General features: G+C 52.2%; 6 protein-coding genes across 6 annotated transcripts; 4 read left to right on the plus strand and 2 right to left on the minus strand.

The window, feature by feature from the left end:
• The first annotated feature begins 158 nt into the window (after positions 1-158).
• Positions 159-2,124, plus strand: HD553DRAFT_331799 (racemase). Its single transcript, XM_046182036.1, has 8 exons — positions 159-272; positions 346-421; positions 527-609; positions 708-860; positions 938-1,147; positions 1,218-1,576; positions 1,649-1,739; positions 1,802-2,124. Exons 1-8 carry the CDS (start codon positions 237-239, stop codon positions 2,066-2,068), a joined length of 1,275 nt encoding a protein of 424 aa, XP_046035663.1. The 5' UTR covers positions 159-236; the 3' UTR covers positions 2,069-2,124.
• A 222-nt stretch (positions 2,125-2,346) lies between these two features.
• HD553DRAFT_297314 (NADP-dependent oxidoreductase domain-containing protein) lies at positions 2,347-4,069 on the plus strand. Its single transcript, XM_046178541.1, has 8 exons — positions 2,347-2,569; positions 2,645-2,668; positions 2,737-2,907; positions 2,979-3,103; positions 3,189-3,261; positions 3,361-3,537; positions 3,617-3,703; positions 3,782-4,069. The coding sequence occupies exons 1-8, from the start codon at positions 2,441-2,443 to the stop codon at positions 3,941-3,943; spliced, it is 948 nt and encodes a 315-aa protein (XP_046035664.1). The 5' UTR covers positions 2,347-2,440; the 3' UTR covers positions 3,944-4,069.
• Positions 4,070-4,156: 87 nt separating this feature from the next.
• HD553DRAFT_335847 (uncharacterized protein) lies at positions 4,157-7,291 on the minus strand (the record flags this gene model as incomplete). The annotated part of the gene is made up of 8 exons (XM_046182212.1): positions 4,157-4,326; positions 4,410-4,869; positions 5,015-5,068; positions 5,255-5,295; positions 5,348-6,112; positions 6,138-6,169; positions 6,230-6,370; positions 6,597-7,291. 8 exons carry the CDS (start codon positions 7,289-7,291, stop codon positions 4,289-4,291), a joined length of 2,226 nt encoding a protein of 741 aa, XP_046035665.1. The 3' UTR covers positions 4,157-4,288.
• Positions 7,292-7,473: 182 nt separating this feature from the next.
• On the plus strand, positions 7,474-8,050 carry HD553DRAFT_343078 (uncharacterized protein; the record flags this gene model as incomplete). Its single annotated transcript, XM_046182834.1, has 3 exons — positions 7,474-7,478; positions 7,781-7,873; positions 7,933-8,050. 3 exons carry the CDS (start codon positions 7,474-7,476, stop codon positions 8,048-8,050), a joined length of 216 nt encoding a protein of 71 aa, XP_046035666.1.
• Positions 8,051-8,823: 773 nt separating this feature from the next.
• Positions 8,824-11,624, plus strand: HD553DRAFT_343079 (uncharacterized protein; the record flags this gene model as incomplete). Its single annotated transcript, XM_046182835.1, has 4 exons — positions 8,824-9,117; positions 9,211-9,329; positions 9,429-10,471; positions 10,537-11,624. 4 exons carry the CDS (start codon positions 8,824-8,826, stop codon positions 11,622-11,624), a joined length of 2,544 nt encoding a protein of 847 aa, XP_046035667.1.
• Positions 11,625-11,678: 54 nt separating this feature from the next.
• HD553DRAFT_285697 (putative COP9 signalosome complex subunit 4) lies at positions 11,679-14,145 on the minus strand. Its single transcript, XM_046178238.1, has 11 exons — positions 14,051-14,145; positions 13,536-13,968; positions 13,363-13,466; positions 13,217-13,277; positions 13,037-13,138; positions 12,851-12,954; positions 12,443-12,773; positions 12,301-12,380; positions 12,220-12,237; positions 11,973-12,153; positions 11,679-11,907 (listed from the first exon to the last, which is right to left on the minus strand). The coding sequence occupies exons 1-11, from the start codon at positions 14,101-14,103 to the stop codon at positions 11,830-11,832; spliced, it is 1,545 nt and encodes a 514-aa protein (XP_046035668.1). The 5' UTR covers positions 14,104-14,145; the 3' UTR covers positions 11,679-11,829.
• Positions 14,146-14,370: the final 225 nt, after the last annotated feature.

The following is a 14,370-nucleotide window of genomic DNA, read 5'->3' on the forward strand; positions in this document are numbered from 1 at the left end:
CGAAACCCATACAACCGCGCTACCCGGACAGTTTGCCAGTCGACCCTCGGGACGAGGTTGTACCGACCGTTTCCTCAGCTCCGTGTATATAGGTTTACGAGCTACTTGGCATCTGGTCGGCGATGGACAACTGGGACTCATCGAATCTCCCTGCCTAACTTCTGATTGCAATCTGTCTAATTCAACTGGACTCACCTTTTTTGAACACTACTCTGAAACGAGATACGAGAAACGTCATGTCGGCCAACGGTACCACCCCTTTCCCCAAGATCGTACGTTACGTTTCTCTCTGCCTTCTCATCCTTGCCACAAGTCGATCATAGCCTGACCTCGGATGATTGACAGGTCTCGATCGAGACGTTTGTACCCTCGAGCGAAGGAGCCGGCGGTGATTACCATCGTCAAAAGACTGACCACTGGAGTGAGTCCTCGACCTCTCTTTTCTATTTGCGACCACTTCGAAAGGAGACTGACCACAGCCTTTCCTCTTTCTGTGTTCCTCATTGTTCATTCAACCGCTCTGTAGTCGTCCAAGGAAACATCTCGAACCCCATGAGCATGTTCCCCGAATGGGCGTCTTCCCGTACGATCTGGGGAATCGGTGTCCTTGTAAGTCCATTCCCAGTTTCTTCGCTGCCATCTCAGAGCATCCTGACCGAGTGGACACACTTTTCTGCTCGCCTTGAATGCTTCATTTCGATCTTCAGGGTTCGCTCTTTGTCAAGGTCACCGCTGACGACGGGACCGTCGGATACGCTACCGGGTTCGGAGGACCTCCTGCTTGTTGGTTGATCGAGGAGCATTTCAAGCGATTCGTCGTTGGCCAGGATCCCAGGAACACTAATGTCATGTGGGAGCAAGTGAGCGTCGCAAACTCAATAACTACAGCGGAAACGAATTGCGAGGCTGACGTTACCATATACTTGGCGACTCGCAGATGTACCGAGCCTCGATGTTCTACGGCCGACGAGGTCTGCCCATCTTAGCCATCTCCGTGGTAGATCTCGCCATTTGGGACTTGCTGGGGAAGATCAGGAACGAGCCCGTCTTCAAGATGATCGGAGGGAGGACCAAGCCGGAGATTCCGTTGTACCTGACTGGGCCTTTGCCGGCCGAGGCCAAGAGGATGGGATTCTGGGGTGGAAAGGTGAGTCTAGGTATGAAACTCAGCAGATATTGAGCGAGTCGGGCTGAATCTTGCGATCGTGGCTTGATAGGTTCCCCTGCCGCACGGTCCTCACGAGGGCGACACCGGGATGAAGAAGAACGTCGAGTTCCTCAAGAAGTGCCGAGCCGACGTCGGCCCCGACTTCCCGATCATGGTCGACTGCTACATGTCCCTCAACGTCCATTACGCCGTCCAGCTCGCCCAGAAATGTATCGACGAGGGGATCAACATCAAGTGGTGGGAAGAGGTCTTGAACCCGGACGATGTGGCCGGGCACAAGTTGTTAAAGGAGCGAATGCCTACGGTTACGTGGACGACGGGAGAGCACGAGTACAACAGGTATGGGTGTAGGGAGTTGATCAAGGATAGGGCGGTAGACATCTTGCAGGCGGATGTGATGTGGGTCGGGTAAGTCGCAGTCGGGGTGGTACATTTGATTCGGTGCGAAGCAGTGGCTGATCTCATGTCTCGTTTCGGCAGCGGTTTGACCGAGCTGATGAAGGTCAACTCGCTGTGCATGGCACACGATATCCCTCTTGTCCCGCACGGATCCGGGCCCTACTCTTACCACGTAAGTCCCGATTTTGGAAGTTACAGGTCGAAAACCTTTGCTGATCTGCTCCACTGGCGCAGGCCATCATGAGCTTCCCCAACTCGCAATTCTGCGAATACATCGCCAACAGTCCCGATGGCAAATCCATCCACCCGTGTTTCGGCGATCTGTTCTTGGACGAGCCTCTACCGATCGGAGGAAAGATCGACCTGGATGAGACCAAGCCTGGATTTGGGATGACGTTGAACCCCAAGGCCAAGTTGGTACCTTACAACCAGTTCTTCCAGAGCAACCCATCGCATACGCTGGGCAAGGCTGATCAAGTGCAGCCCGAAGAGACGCATTGATCGGAGAGTATGGCAGATCAGGTTTGAGGTCCGCATCAGATGTAATAATTAACAACAGGCATGACAAGCGTAGACCATTCCATTGCGAAGAGATGTTTCGGAGTGTAATAATGATATGCCGTGTACTTCGGCATGATGGTCGGGCCGATGTTTGATGACGTAACGCGTGATGGATCGAGGAATGTGGAGGTCAGCCAGCACCATCTCCTAGCTTGTCGTCTATCGCGTCTATATATATATATATACCCTACCGCGATATCCATCTCCTCCACTGGCCACTCATCCACTCATCCACTCATAATTACATTATTTATCGCACTTCGAGTGAAGTATCCACGTTGTACATTGCAATCTCCTTGAACTCCTGTCAAAATGCCTGCTACCACCATCAAACTCAACAACGGTCAACAGATCCCCGCTCTCGGGCTCGGATGCTGGATGTCGAAACCCGTCGAAGGCGACAACCCGGAGACGTATGAAATGGTCGTTCAAGCCCTCAAGGTAAGCAGATACTCGCTCTGTCTCCAAATACAAGAGGATTGTAACTCAGAATGTGTGATTTGTTCCTGTTGGCAGACTGGGTACCGTCATCTCGATACCGTGAGTCATGTTGCTCCGATATTACGTACTCCAAATAAGCTCATATCAAACCGGGGTCGACTTCACAGGCCGCAGGATACGGTAACGAGAAAGCTGTCGGTCGAGCCGTCCGCGACAGCGACATTCCCCGATCCGGGATCTTTGTCACTACCAAGCTCGGATTCGACGGACATGACGACGTTGAGGGTCATTTCAAGAAGTCGTTCGATGCGCTTGATATCGAGTACATCGACCTGTTCGTGAGTGTCGCCCGGATTATGTCTTTGAAATCTTTAGGACTGATTGATTTGCTTCGTATGGTATATTACAGCTGATGCACTGGCCTCAAGCTAAAAAGGGAGACGATTGGGTTCCCAAGGACCAATCCCCGACTTTCGTCGAGACGTGGAAAGAGATGGAAAAGCTTGTTAAGGGTGGCAAGTGTCGATCCATCGGGTACGTTCAGCTTTTCCTTTCAAGGGAGTCTGTACCAGGAATGGTATGAAGACCAGGTGCTGATTGCGTCGATGCGGTGGGACAGGGTATCGAACTTTTCGGTAGAGAACCTGGAATTCTTGTTGAAATCTGCCGACATCGTTCCGGCCGTGAACCAGGTAAGCCTCGCCAACTCTTCTCCAAACATCATGAATTCAATTTTTCTGTGAAACTCACTTCCCGCTCCCCTTACAATCTCGTTTTGCCACGTCTCGCAGGTCGAAGCCAACATCTACCATCCCCAAGCCTCCCTTCACAAGTACTGCGCGGAGAAGAACATCCACTTGACTGCTTATTGTCCTATTGGACAGCCCAAGCCCGAGGTCGGGAGCAAGGTGTTGAAAGACGAGGTCTTAATTGGGTTGGGAGAGAAGTATGGGAAGCCCGCTGCTGCTGTGAGTCACGTTGAATCGGACGATCAATCTTCCTCAAGGTGAGGTCGCCGTGCTAATCACTATAGCCTGTTATATGCAGGTTGCGTTGAGCTGGTTGGTCCAGCGTGGCAACTGGTCGGCTGTCCCTAAGAGTGCCAACCCAACCCGTATGGCCCAGAACCTCGAGGTCCGTATCGCGTCTCCTGCCTCCGCCTTGCTTGCTTGCCGATGTTCATCTTGCTTCACTCTCTTCCGCTCTGCGCAGATCTTCGAACTCGAGAAGGCCGACTTTGAAGCCCTCTCCAAGGTGCACGAACAACCGGGCAAGTTGATGATCAGCTGTGATTACGGGAGTGGGGATATCATGGAAAAGGGAGAGATCTTCGGGTGGTCGTTGAAGGATATGGGCTGGGAGAAGTTGGACTAGACCAAAAATCGGAACGGAACAGGGAGAAGGTGATTATCAATATACTTTGTAAGCGAAAGGTCGGCTATATGTGTATCTGAAAGGTCGAATCGGTATATGAAATGACGAGGAATAATCAATCAAGAACCCCCACAAGTATCACAACAGCTAAAATACAGAACTAGGCCGTCTCAGTCTTCAGCGTTAAGTCACCAGCATCTAGTAAGCTCGCTATCATAGTCCGGGATGGTGGACAAGGAATCACCCAATCCCATCAGAGAAACGTTGAGTTGTGGACGATCTTTAGTGGTATTCAAACTCTCCGGCAACATCACAGTCGAGGAGTATAAGGTGCCATTGCTATTTTCAAGGAATGGCTTGGAGATAAACCAAGTGTCCTGTGTCTGATTTTCAACAGGATTGATATGTGATGACCACTTCGCCGGAAAAACGATCCTCGCTGAATGTTTGATGTGATGCTCTGGACTGTTTTCAGGTTGAAGGTACACCGCTACCACTGCGAGGTAAGTGGGCGACGATACCCAGTTGGCACCGAAATCTTTGCCTAATCTAAAGGAGAACTTGCGGTTGAGCATCTTTCCAGCTGCTGGGGAATATTTGGTCACGGCATCCGAAAATATCGTTACCAATAATAACTTTGCCGCATGATCTCCACGCCGCTTCTCCAGCCATTCATACCGAGCCTCAGGCAAGATGTTGCCGGCCTCGTCATGCTTCCCGCCGTCTGGACATGACACGTGTGACTCCCAATCCTCTCGGATCTCGGTGGCAAATTGCCTAGCACAGTCCCTGTCGATGTAGTGTTGTTCGATCAAGAAATTTCCCGAATCCTCCTGTGTTTGAGTGGTCTTGCTAGAGCTGAGCGCGCTCATGATATTGGTTGTGTTTGTACAAAGGTGATGCAGAGATATGATCGCTCGTCGTAACTGGTGAGATGATTTCGACGACGATCAACTTCGTCCGGCTGTGCGCTATATATCCCTCTCGTCTCCTTGTCCTTAGCTTCTCCAAATCCCCACAGCTTGAAACATATCAGGACAAAGGTATGACTCCATCTTGACTGATGCTTACGGCTGCGTAGTCGGCTTGGGCTGGCAAGACATTATACTCATGAAAGGATGGAGACTACAGCCTGTCTGAAGCGCTCATAATCATGGCTTAGCTGATTACCATACACCTGACTTGTGAGTGGGTACACCCACATGTGGCATTCCACAGCACCCGAACCGCTCAGGGCCCTGATGCAGGGATTATGAAAGGCTTAATCGGTCCTTCGGAAGAAGTACCGGAAGGCATTGTATAAGATCTCACAATTGACAGCAGCGAATATTGATATACAAAATCGGCACATCCTATACAATGTCTAGTTCAGTGTCAGCTCGGACATTATCTAAGACGTCTCACTATAAGATATCTCCTGCTGCTTAAGCGTGTCCACGATTGACGTCACTTGATCGTTCAGCCCATAGACGAGCGCTTGGAGGTCTACACTGCTCGGATGGAGAAGGCACACAGACCCATTCGATTCTTCGCAAACAGACTCTTTGCCCAAGCTAGAAAGGCCCTCTAAGATGTTCCATTCGTCCCTAGCTTCCGGCAGCAACCAGGTGCTGGGAAGGACAATGTTCACCGTAACCATTGCAAACGGTTCTGTGCCGCCTTCACTTCGAGCTCGTTTCTGGATGAAGGCAGTCAAGAACATTGGGTACGCTCGTCTACCATCGCTCAGGTAGAGAGGTCGTAAGTCTTCCTCATCCACCTCTCCGAGACAGACTTTGAATGCACCGCCAAGGTGTTTCAGGACAGCACCATTCCCGAGATATCCATTGCAATCTTTCTTCCATTCTTTCCGTTTCTCCTGTGTCACATAGTTTCCCTGAGATATTTTTGGCGCGCTCACTGTCATCTCCCACCTTATACGAAGATGGTCCGCCAATTTCTCTAACCCTCTGTGCACTCTTTCCCGGTCTCGGTCATCGGCGTTCGGCTCTTCGTTCGTACTCCCATCAATGGTCTTTATTTCGCAACTAGTGCCATCGCTGACTGGCGGCTGATCGTGGGAAGGACTCATGTTGTGAATGCACGGGAAGCGGATGAGGGTGTCTTTGGCAGGAAGAGGTAGTGTGAAGCCAAAGTTGGTAGGGGTTGTCGAGATTTGCTCGGGCTGACCTGCACTATTTCCTTCCTCACTTACATGTATATATACTCGAATTTCTTCTGCCTGTTCTGCCATATGACGCGAGATGGCGAAACGCCCTTTCCTTTCATGTTATCCCTCGGGTCTACTGATTCTCAGCTTCTTCAACCTTGACGAGCCAGGCATTGGAGAACACAAGAAGCTTGCTGGTGAGAGTGGAGCTCCCGACTGTAGGTCTAGCTTCTTTTGTCAAGCATGCCGCCGCCCCATGGATATGGTAGGGAGGGGACCTGGACAACCCCGAACCGTCCTAAATCGAAGCACAAGAAGAAAGTGGCAAGAGTTTCCCGGTATCTATACTCATTCACTGGCACGCCATCTCAACGATTGCATCTGAATATACAGACAGAAGAAAGATACATGTGCAGAACAACAGTATACTACATAGATGTACGGAACTAAGCGTCTAGAGCTCGGTCAAGTCATGAACGGCCTTCAATAAATCGGAAACATCACCCGACGGCCTCAGGAGCGGTTTCCATGGTATCCTCGCTGTCGGATACCGGCATTGTTTCGTCCGTAACCGGAAAAGTAGAGATTACTGTGTTGAACCGATTGAAGACTTCAGTGGGATCGACCATGCTTGACGGGCAGGTATGCGCTACAGAGAAGTAATCGCCCAGGTTCGCCTCGTTCCTGACGACGAACCTCTCTGAGGACTGCCAGGTACCTTTCTCCTTCGAGGTGAGCCAGGTGGCAGGCAACACCAAGTTCTGTCTGTACTCCGTTCGTAATTCTCCGGAGTGTCCCTTGCCTGCCACTTCAGGAAGATGAATCGACACCATGGCATGGTAAAATTGACATTTCCCATTCCAAGGCCAATCAGTAGGCTTGATGATCAGACGATGCTGCGGCTGCAAGGGTTCCATATCTACGGGGGCAATATCCTTCACTATAACTGCAAGATTGTTCTTTCCATACTTTCCTTCCCACTTCTTCTGCCAATTCTCAACGGCGTCCGGTTTGATGCAGACAAAATCACTTTCGACAATGTGGTTGTCAGTCGCTGGATGACTGACATTCTTCTCCCAGTCCTTTCTGATAGTTTCAGCCAGTTGTCCCGCACAGATACCACCGAGTTGATGAATCTCCTCCGTGCGATCTTGGGTCTGCTGGGTGTGAGCATCGCTTGTAAAGCTCGAAGCGCTCATGTTTGTGCCTATGATCGTGTTTGTGGTTGTGGGAGAAGAAGGGCTGGATGAGAAGGGCATAGCTCTAGATCCCATCAGTAACGGAATGGCACAGCTTAACTTTAGCATGCTCTCGACACGAAGGTGTATATACTCTAGTATTGTCCAATGTAACGCGAGATGGCGAGACATTCCTTCCTTTCATGTCGTCAGTATCGGTCGCGCAATCGAAAGCGAGAGCGCGGCATCGCACTACCCTCCGTCTGTCAACAGGCGACTCTGGGGAGGTTCGGTAGTTCCTTTCCTTTACGTACTTCATGCTGTCCAGGGTATAGCAGTCAGAGGATTAGACGGAACTCATCACGCCCCTCCATCCGATTGACACGGCACAGCATGCTGAAACGTGGCTTTTAGCTCGATTGGGTCCGTTCTTGTAGGCTTTTTCGCCAGCTGAATTATAACGTTGTGCTTAAATCTAGCTGACGGGCCTTATGCGATTTGAGGACGCAGGAACTGCTTCCAAGTTCCAAGCGACAACACCGATGATGATGATGAGGAAGAGGCGGAAGACAACGACGATGACGAGGGCATTGCGGTCAAGAAGTAGATGTATTGCATCCAGAGGTGCAAGCCATTGCTAAGATCTGCCGACGCACATGTAGGAACTGCTCGAATGACAATACCGAAGAGGAAGAGCAGGAGGAGAACGAGAAGAACGAGGAGAACAAGAAGAACGAGGAGAACGAGGACGAGGGCGCCGTGAACAAGAAGTCAGTATGATTCGGATCAGATGGCGTAAACCATCGATTAGCAGCAGACGATTCGACGACAGCCCCGCTTTCGCTAGCGCTTCACGCTCGATACCTTTTGTACGATATGCAAAGTTCAGTATCAGTGCTTGATTGTGTGTAAATTTCTGAGCAGTCATCATGGTATGTTACCCAATAACTGAACTCGAAACCGGGTCATGCATCATTATCTCACGTGAATCAAAGAGAACAAGGTTTCGTTTACTCAAGTAGCGCGTGCCATTTCGGCTGCGAGCCTGGGAGCGGGAAGTGAGCCGCAAGAGTTGGTAAGGCAACCGCACAGCCCAGGTCGACGGGCCGCCAAGGAGTATACTTGATCACCTGTTATCCTCCACCTTGCTGGATTTTTTTGATACTCGATATCCTCGAAGGCAGTGTTTGTCTGTCCACTTAGAACTGATCCTCAGCAGGTTGGTCGTTGGGACACGCGCGGGATCAAATTCGCAACAACAGCGAGCTCGAGCCAAGGGAACGTCGACGTAACGAGCGAGGTCATCATCTTTCATCACATTCAGACAAACAGAGAAACATCTAGATCGACATCCACATCGACATCGACATCGACATCCCGGCGAGAAAGACATCACATCCAGACATACGACAGTAACAGCCGGTCAAGGCAACCTATTCGACAATCCCGGTGGTCCGCGGTCGATCACGCAGACACGACCCAAAGCGAACCACACACACCACAGCGAGACGTCACAGAGCCCGGAGCGAACCCATTCAACCACCACCACCACCATGCCGGGCTTTTTCAACTCTATCAGCTCCTACTTCAACTCTTCCACCTCTTCTAGCTCTTTAGATCGAAATCTCGACAACAACAACAATCGTCAAGCGAGAAGAGGCCCCGACGTGCTCTCCTCCACGCGGGATGCATTCTCCTTGCCTTCCTCTCATCAACGATCCGATAGTCCGGGAGGTTATGGAGGAGGGTATGGGAGAGCGAGCTATCAGGATGCTAGTCGGAGTGAAAGTCCTGCGTTTGGGGAACACGCTGATGGGTTGAGTAGACCGAGTCGGGCGAACTTGGGGGTGAGTCGCGAGGGTTTTGCAAGGGTTCGATCGTGGCATACCGAAGAAAGCTGATCATGTTTGGCATCCATCTTTGGCGTTATGTACGGGTAGGGATTGAGTGCATCGAGTTCTCGACATAACTCTATGATCGGAGGCAGTGCTCCTGGGTTCTCTTACCCACCTCAGGCTCACGAGGGCGGGTACGAGTACAACGCTTCCCGGAATCTCGGGTGAGTCCCCATCAACTTGTCCGATGCTCACGAACGATGCAGGACGACTGATAATGACTCACAATCGTCGTCCATCGACTTGCTCCTTGCATACGGTAGCCCGAACCGCAATGCCAGCCCATCAGGCTCTCGCTCGCGAACCAACTCGGCCGGGCCCAACGCATTTTCTCCGAACGGTCCCCTCATCTACTACCCACCCCCGCGAACGACTTGGAACCGCATCCAACGTGTCCTTGCCAACACCGTCCCTGAACTCCTCGATACACTCAACTCGCCTGTGGACCCGCTCACATTGTCCGAAGCCGAAGGTCTGCTCGGCTGTGTCCTGCCACCCTCAGTCAGAGATTCTTACCTCTGCGTGGACGGACAAGATCCATCTTCCGAACTGAAGGAAGGGCTGTTCTTCGGTCTGACGTTCCTCAGCTTGGAAGATTCGTTGAGGGAATGGACCTTTTGGCGTCGAGTAGAATCGGACCCTACGTCGGGAAACAACCCGGACGTACTCGTCATGATGTCGTCCATCCCCTCTGGATGGATCAAATCGCAATACGCCTGTCGAGGGTGGTTGCCGCTCATCACGGATCGTTGTGGGAACTACGTCGGTGTCGATCTGAGTCCTGGGGAGGATGGCGGATCATGGGGCCAGGTCATCGTCTTCGGTCGAGAGTTTGATAGGAAATGCGTCCTCTTCCGAGGAGAAGGAGAAGGAGGATGGGGTCGCTGGTTGGCCGGTTTTGCGGAGGAACTGGAGAGCGGGGAAGGATGGGAGATTGATGGATCTAAAAAATCCGGTGATTCCGGGTCGGATGATGAAGACGATGTCGGTTACCAATCTTACTACTACGACGGGAACGGTTCTGGAGGTGGAGATTCTTACGGCGAGGTCGGATCCGCCTTGAGGCTGACGGGCGAGTATAAGGGATGGGGAGTCCTCGAGGCTTGGTGGGATCGCAGTGTCAGGCGGTGGGACGAGCTCGGGATGGGACTGAGCCAGGCAGAGATCAGGAGGCAGCAGGAAAAGATCGATAAGCGAAAGTCGGCGAGGATGGGAGGAGGACCAGGGCCGAATGAGTTGCTTGGGTTAGGCTTTGGAGGGATGCGGCTTGCTACCGCCGGAGAGGACGCACAGGTGGCTATTCCAGGTAAGTCGGAGATACAAGGCGACAAGGCAGACCAAGGACACGTGCTCACGAACCCCATCGTACAGTCCTGAACGATCCAAGAGGCCTGGTCCCATCGATTCCCGCTCCTCAACCGTTGACATTGCCGGGTCAACCTCCCGCTTCTCCCGGACCCGAGACAGCCCTGTTGATGATGCCTCGGTCACCTTCGCTCAGCAAGCACGAGGAGGAGAATATGGAGACCCCTACCATCAGTCGAAACGATTCGAGCAGCAATTTCCGGGATTACAGCTCCGACGCTCCGGTCGCACCTACACCTCGACGTCTGATCACACCGTATAGCCCCACGACATCACCGGAAGCCCATGCTAGCGGGTCTATGCAGTCTCAGCAGAGTCAATATCACAACTCGCAATCCACAATGTACGCGTCGTCGCATGATGGGTTGCTCTCGCCTCCCTCTGCGTCCCCTAGCGGTGGATCTCGTCGGAAACGTATGATCTTGCCACCACCTCCCGCTGGAGCGCTCGATCTGCCCACTCGCGCAGATGTGCAAGCGGCTCAAGCTGTCGCCATGGCCGAAGAACAGGGTCTACGAGGCGGTTGGGTCATGTCGATGGAAGCGACTGCAAAGCCTAGCAACGAGCGCAGGCGAAGCACGTTGGCATCGATTCCCGGTCTTGGACCGCGCCGGACCTCGCAGCAATCAGCCGAAGAAGACGGTGGAATGGTCGATATTGACCTCGAAGGCGGTCGTCAAGAGAGTTTCGGATCGCCCAAAACGTTCCCAGCTGACTCTTCCCCCGTCAAGGAAGTGTTTCAAAGGGCCATCTCGCCCCTAGCTTCGGGCTTGAACATTATCAACGGTCACAGCCGGACTTCTTCTGAGACCACGACCACCACGACGGCTCCGTTGCGTACCCCAGATCTCCGTATCGAGACGGAACAGACGACACCACGACCTCGCGGTCAGGCATCCGACTTTTTCTCTCCTCAGCCCTTCGCAGACGACAATGTCGTAACTCCTGTGCAACAAGGCAAGGGCAAAGGTCGAGCAGACGATGAATTTGACGACGTGGGACTCGACAACGGCACAGCGTCCAACGAGACGAATGAACCGAATGCCGCCGGTCTCGATGACATTTCTCGACTCTCGATCGCTGCTGCTTCTTGAGAGGGAACGATAGAGATAGAGCGACGTGGCATGACGCGATGACATGAAACATATACCCAGGTATAATCCGTTTGTTTCTCTCGATCGGTACAGCAGCATATTGTGCGTCGTAGTGCTTGGTCGCATGTACAACAGAATGGGTCATGACAGGGCGTGAAGTGTTGCTCGTGTGGAGCGATTCGTAAGGAGTCGGATCAACTCGCAATCAATCGACTTTCATTGGCGCCTGCCCGTTGCTTGCCATCAGATCTTTGCTCTCGATCAGATTGACGATGAATTCGACCTGCGATTGATGAAGCTAGTCGTCAGCCATCAAAGTCTTCTGTCGTGCTACTAGCGACCGCTGACCTTGGTCGCCGTCTCCTTGATCCTCTCGTCCCAACGCTCGGTAAGGCTGATACCCTCCACGGGCTTCTCAACCTGCTCAATGCCCAGACCTCCGGCAGTTCCTTGAAGGTCGTCTTGATCCTGATTCGATCGACCCTCAAAGTAAATCAAGCGGTCGACCTGGTCGATCCAGGCTCGGAGACTGATAGATGAGAGGTCAGCGAATGTTCCTATTAAGAGCGGTCTGGATCGCCGAACTCAGACATACCGTTTCTGTTCGATCATACTGACGTGCAAACAACGTGGCTTTAGTCCCGAGTATTAGCAACGCTTCTCAATTTTGACTCACGTCCTTGCCATAGCCTCCGCCGCATTCGGCGTCAAGTCCAACAAAGCTCCCAGTCCGTCAAACCGGATATTGTCGTAAACCTAACAAGTTGTAAGATCGTAAGCATCTTCGCACGTCCCCGCGGATACACGGCTCAACCCACCTTGGCGCAGGCCAACACGTTATGCTCCATAACCGCCCGATCCAACACGTTGATCGGTGCCCTCCTTCCCGTGACCCCCTCTTCTCCCTCGGTACTAGCCATCAACCTCTTGTCCACTTCAAGCGTGGCGAGTTGATGCACGGCGAGTTCCTTTTCAAACTCCTTGATCTCCTCGACTCGCAAGATCTGGTCCAAAAACATCTTGCGGAGGATGGACGAGCGGTGAGCGGGAAGGGCTGTTGTGGTCCGGTCGTCACGGTACAGATTGGCTAGGATACGGGAACGTTGAGGTCCGGCAGGACCGAGGATGGCACAAGTGACCGCTGCCGAGCTGTGATTGCCAGCAGTTATCGTCAATGAATCGTCAGCCCTGATGAGATTACTACGCGAATTCGCTCATAGACTAACAGCATGTATATCCTCTCTTCTTCGTCGATCTCGTTGACGAAGCTCAACTCGTGATACCTGCTCGCAGCCTCGTTGAACCTCCTACTGAAATCCAGCAATCTCGCCTGAGGCGTATCAATCCCGGCGGTCAGCGTCAACGAGGTTCTAGCTATTTTTTCAATAGGAAAAGTTGCAATTATTTCTCACCTGACACAGCTTGTAAGCCAACTGAGTCGCCTTGTCCTCGGTCAAGTGGATCAAGAGCGCCGCCCGACCGAAGGTCGTCTGCGCCAAGCCCGATTCGCCCGCCTGGAAATGGACCACAGAATCCCGAAGGAATGAGTGATTAGCAAGAACCTCGACGATCAGATCTATAGCGTTACGTACCTCGAGGTAGAGTCTGACGATCTTGATGTAGACCGCCAACTTGTGCTGATCAGACAGAGTCCTACGGCGAACAGGACACGACCCGAAAATCAGCTCCAGGGCACTATCATCGATAGAACAAGATATACAGCGCCAAGACTGCTCACCTGGTACCGGATTCGAGAGGGATAGAGCTGAGCGTCCCTGCTGCTTCTTGCCATTCTTCCTGAGTCTCTTGGATATGAGATAAGAGGTATTTCAGGGAGATCATCTGCCCGTACGCCCATTGAACATCATCAGCCTTGTAAGCAGGCTAAAAGCCAACTACTAGATGACTGACCTGATCTTCACCCCAACCCCCAGGTTGGAGAAGCTCAGAAGTCTGTCCTACTAACGTTCGGACGATGGACTCCCTAATCTCTTCTCCTTGTTCTTCTTGCTTGGCGAAGGAGGCCGCGCCCTTGTTGAACCATTCTAATTCTTGTGCATCTAGGTACTTTTCCGGTCCAGGGTTGGTCTGTTCTGCCTCCGTTTCGGTAGGTTTATTGCTGCTATTACTGCTCGCCGGCCTGATGAGAGAAAGGTCCACCCCGCTCCCACCACACAGAAAGAGGACAAAGTATTCCAGGGCTTGTCGGCCGACGATGAGCGGGACGGAAGATGAAGTAAGGAGGTATCTGGCAAACTCGACCAGTTGGTTGGATGTCAGAGAGTTTTCGATAAGGTAGGTGAAGTGATCCATGGTCGAGCTGATCTTTTCCGGGTGGGATGCACTGAAATACAGCAAACATGATGTGTGCGGGTCAGAGGATGACGAATCTCCGGGAATGTGAAGGGATAGGTGGGTGTACTTACCTGGAGTCCATGATCGGATCCAGGGCAGTAGCGATTTCGTTTCCATGCGACATGATGGAACACCTTCTGCTATTGCGTCCACGTTTAAAGGTGGCTGCGACCTATTTGTTGGAGAGGGTGCGACTTGATCGATATGCTGATCGACATCGACAACATCAGGGTTCGCTCGGAGGGGGCATGAAGCGGACATCCGAACCACTCTAACCCTCAAAACCATTGGATGTCCGTGGATCCTTGGTGATGACGTCAGCTACCTTTGGGAGCAGGACGACCATTGTTGCTCTTCGAGCTTCCTTTTCTACATTCCACGTCGTCGGATT

This window comes from Filobasidium floriforme, assembly GCF_021052385.1.
Source record: "Filobasidium floriforme strain CBS 6241 chromosome Unknown HD553scaffold_14, whole genome shotgun sequence".
Classification (NCBI taxonomy): domain Eukaryota; kingdom Fungi; phylum Basidiomycota; class Tremellomycetes; order Filobasidiales; family Filobasidiaceae; genus Filobasidium; species Filobasidium floriforme.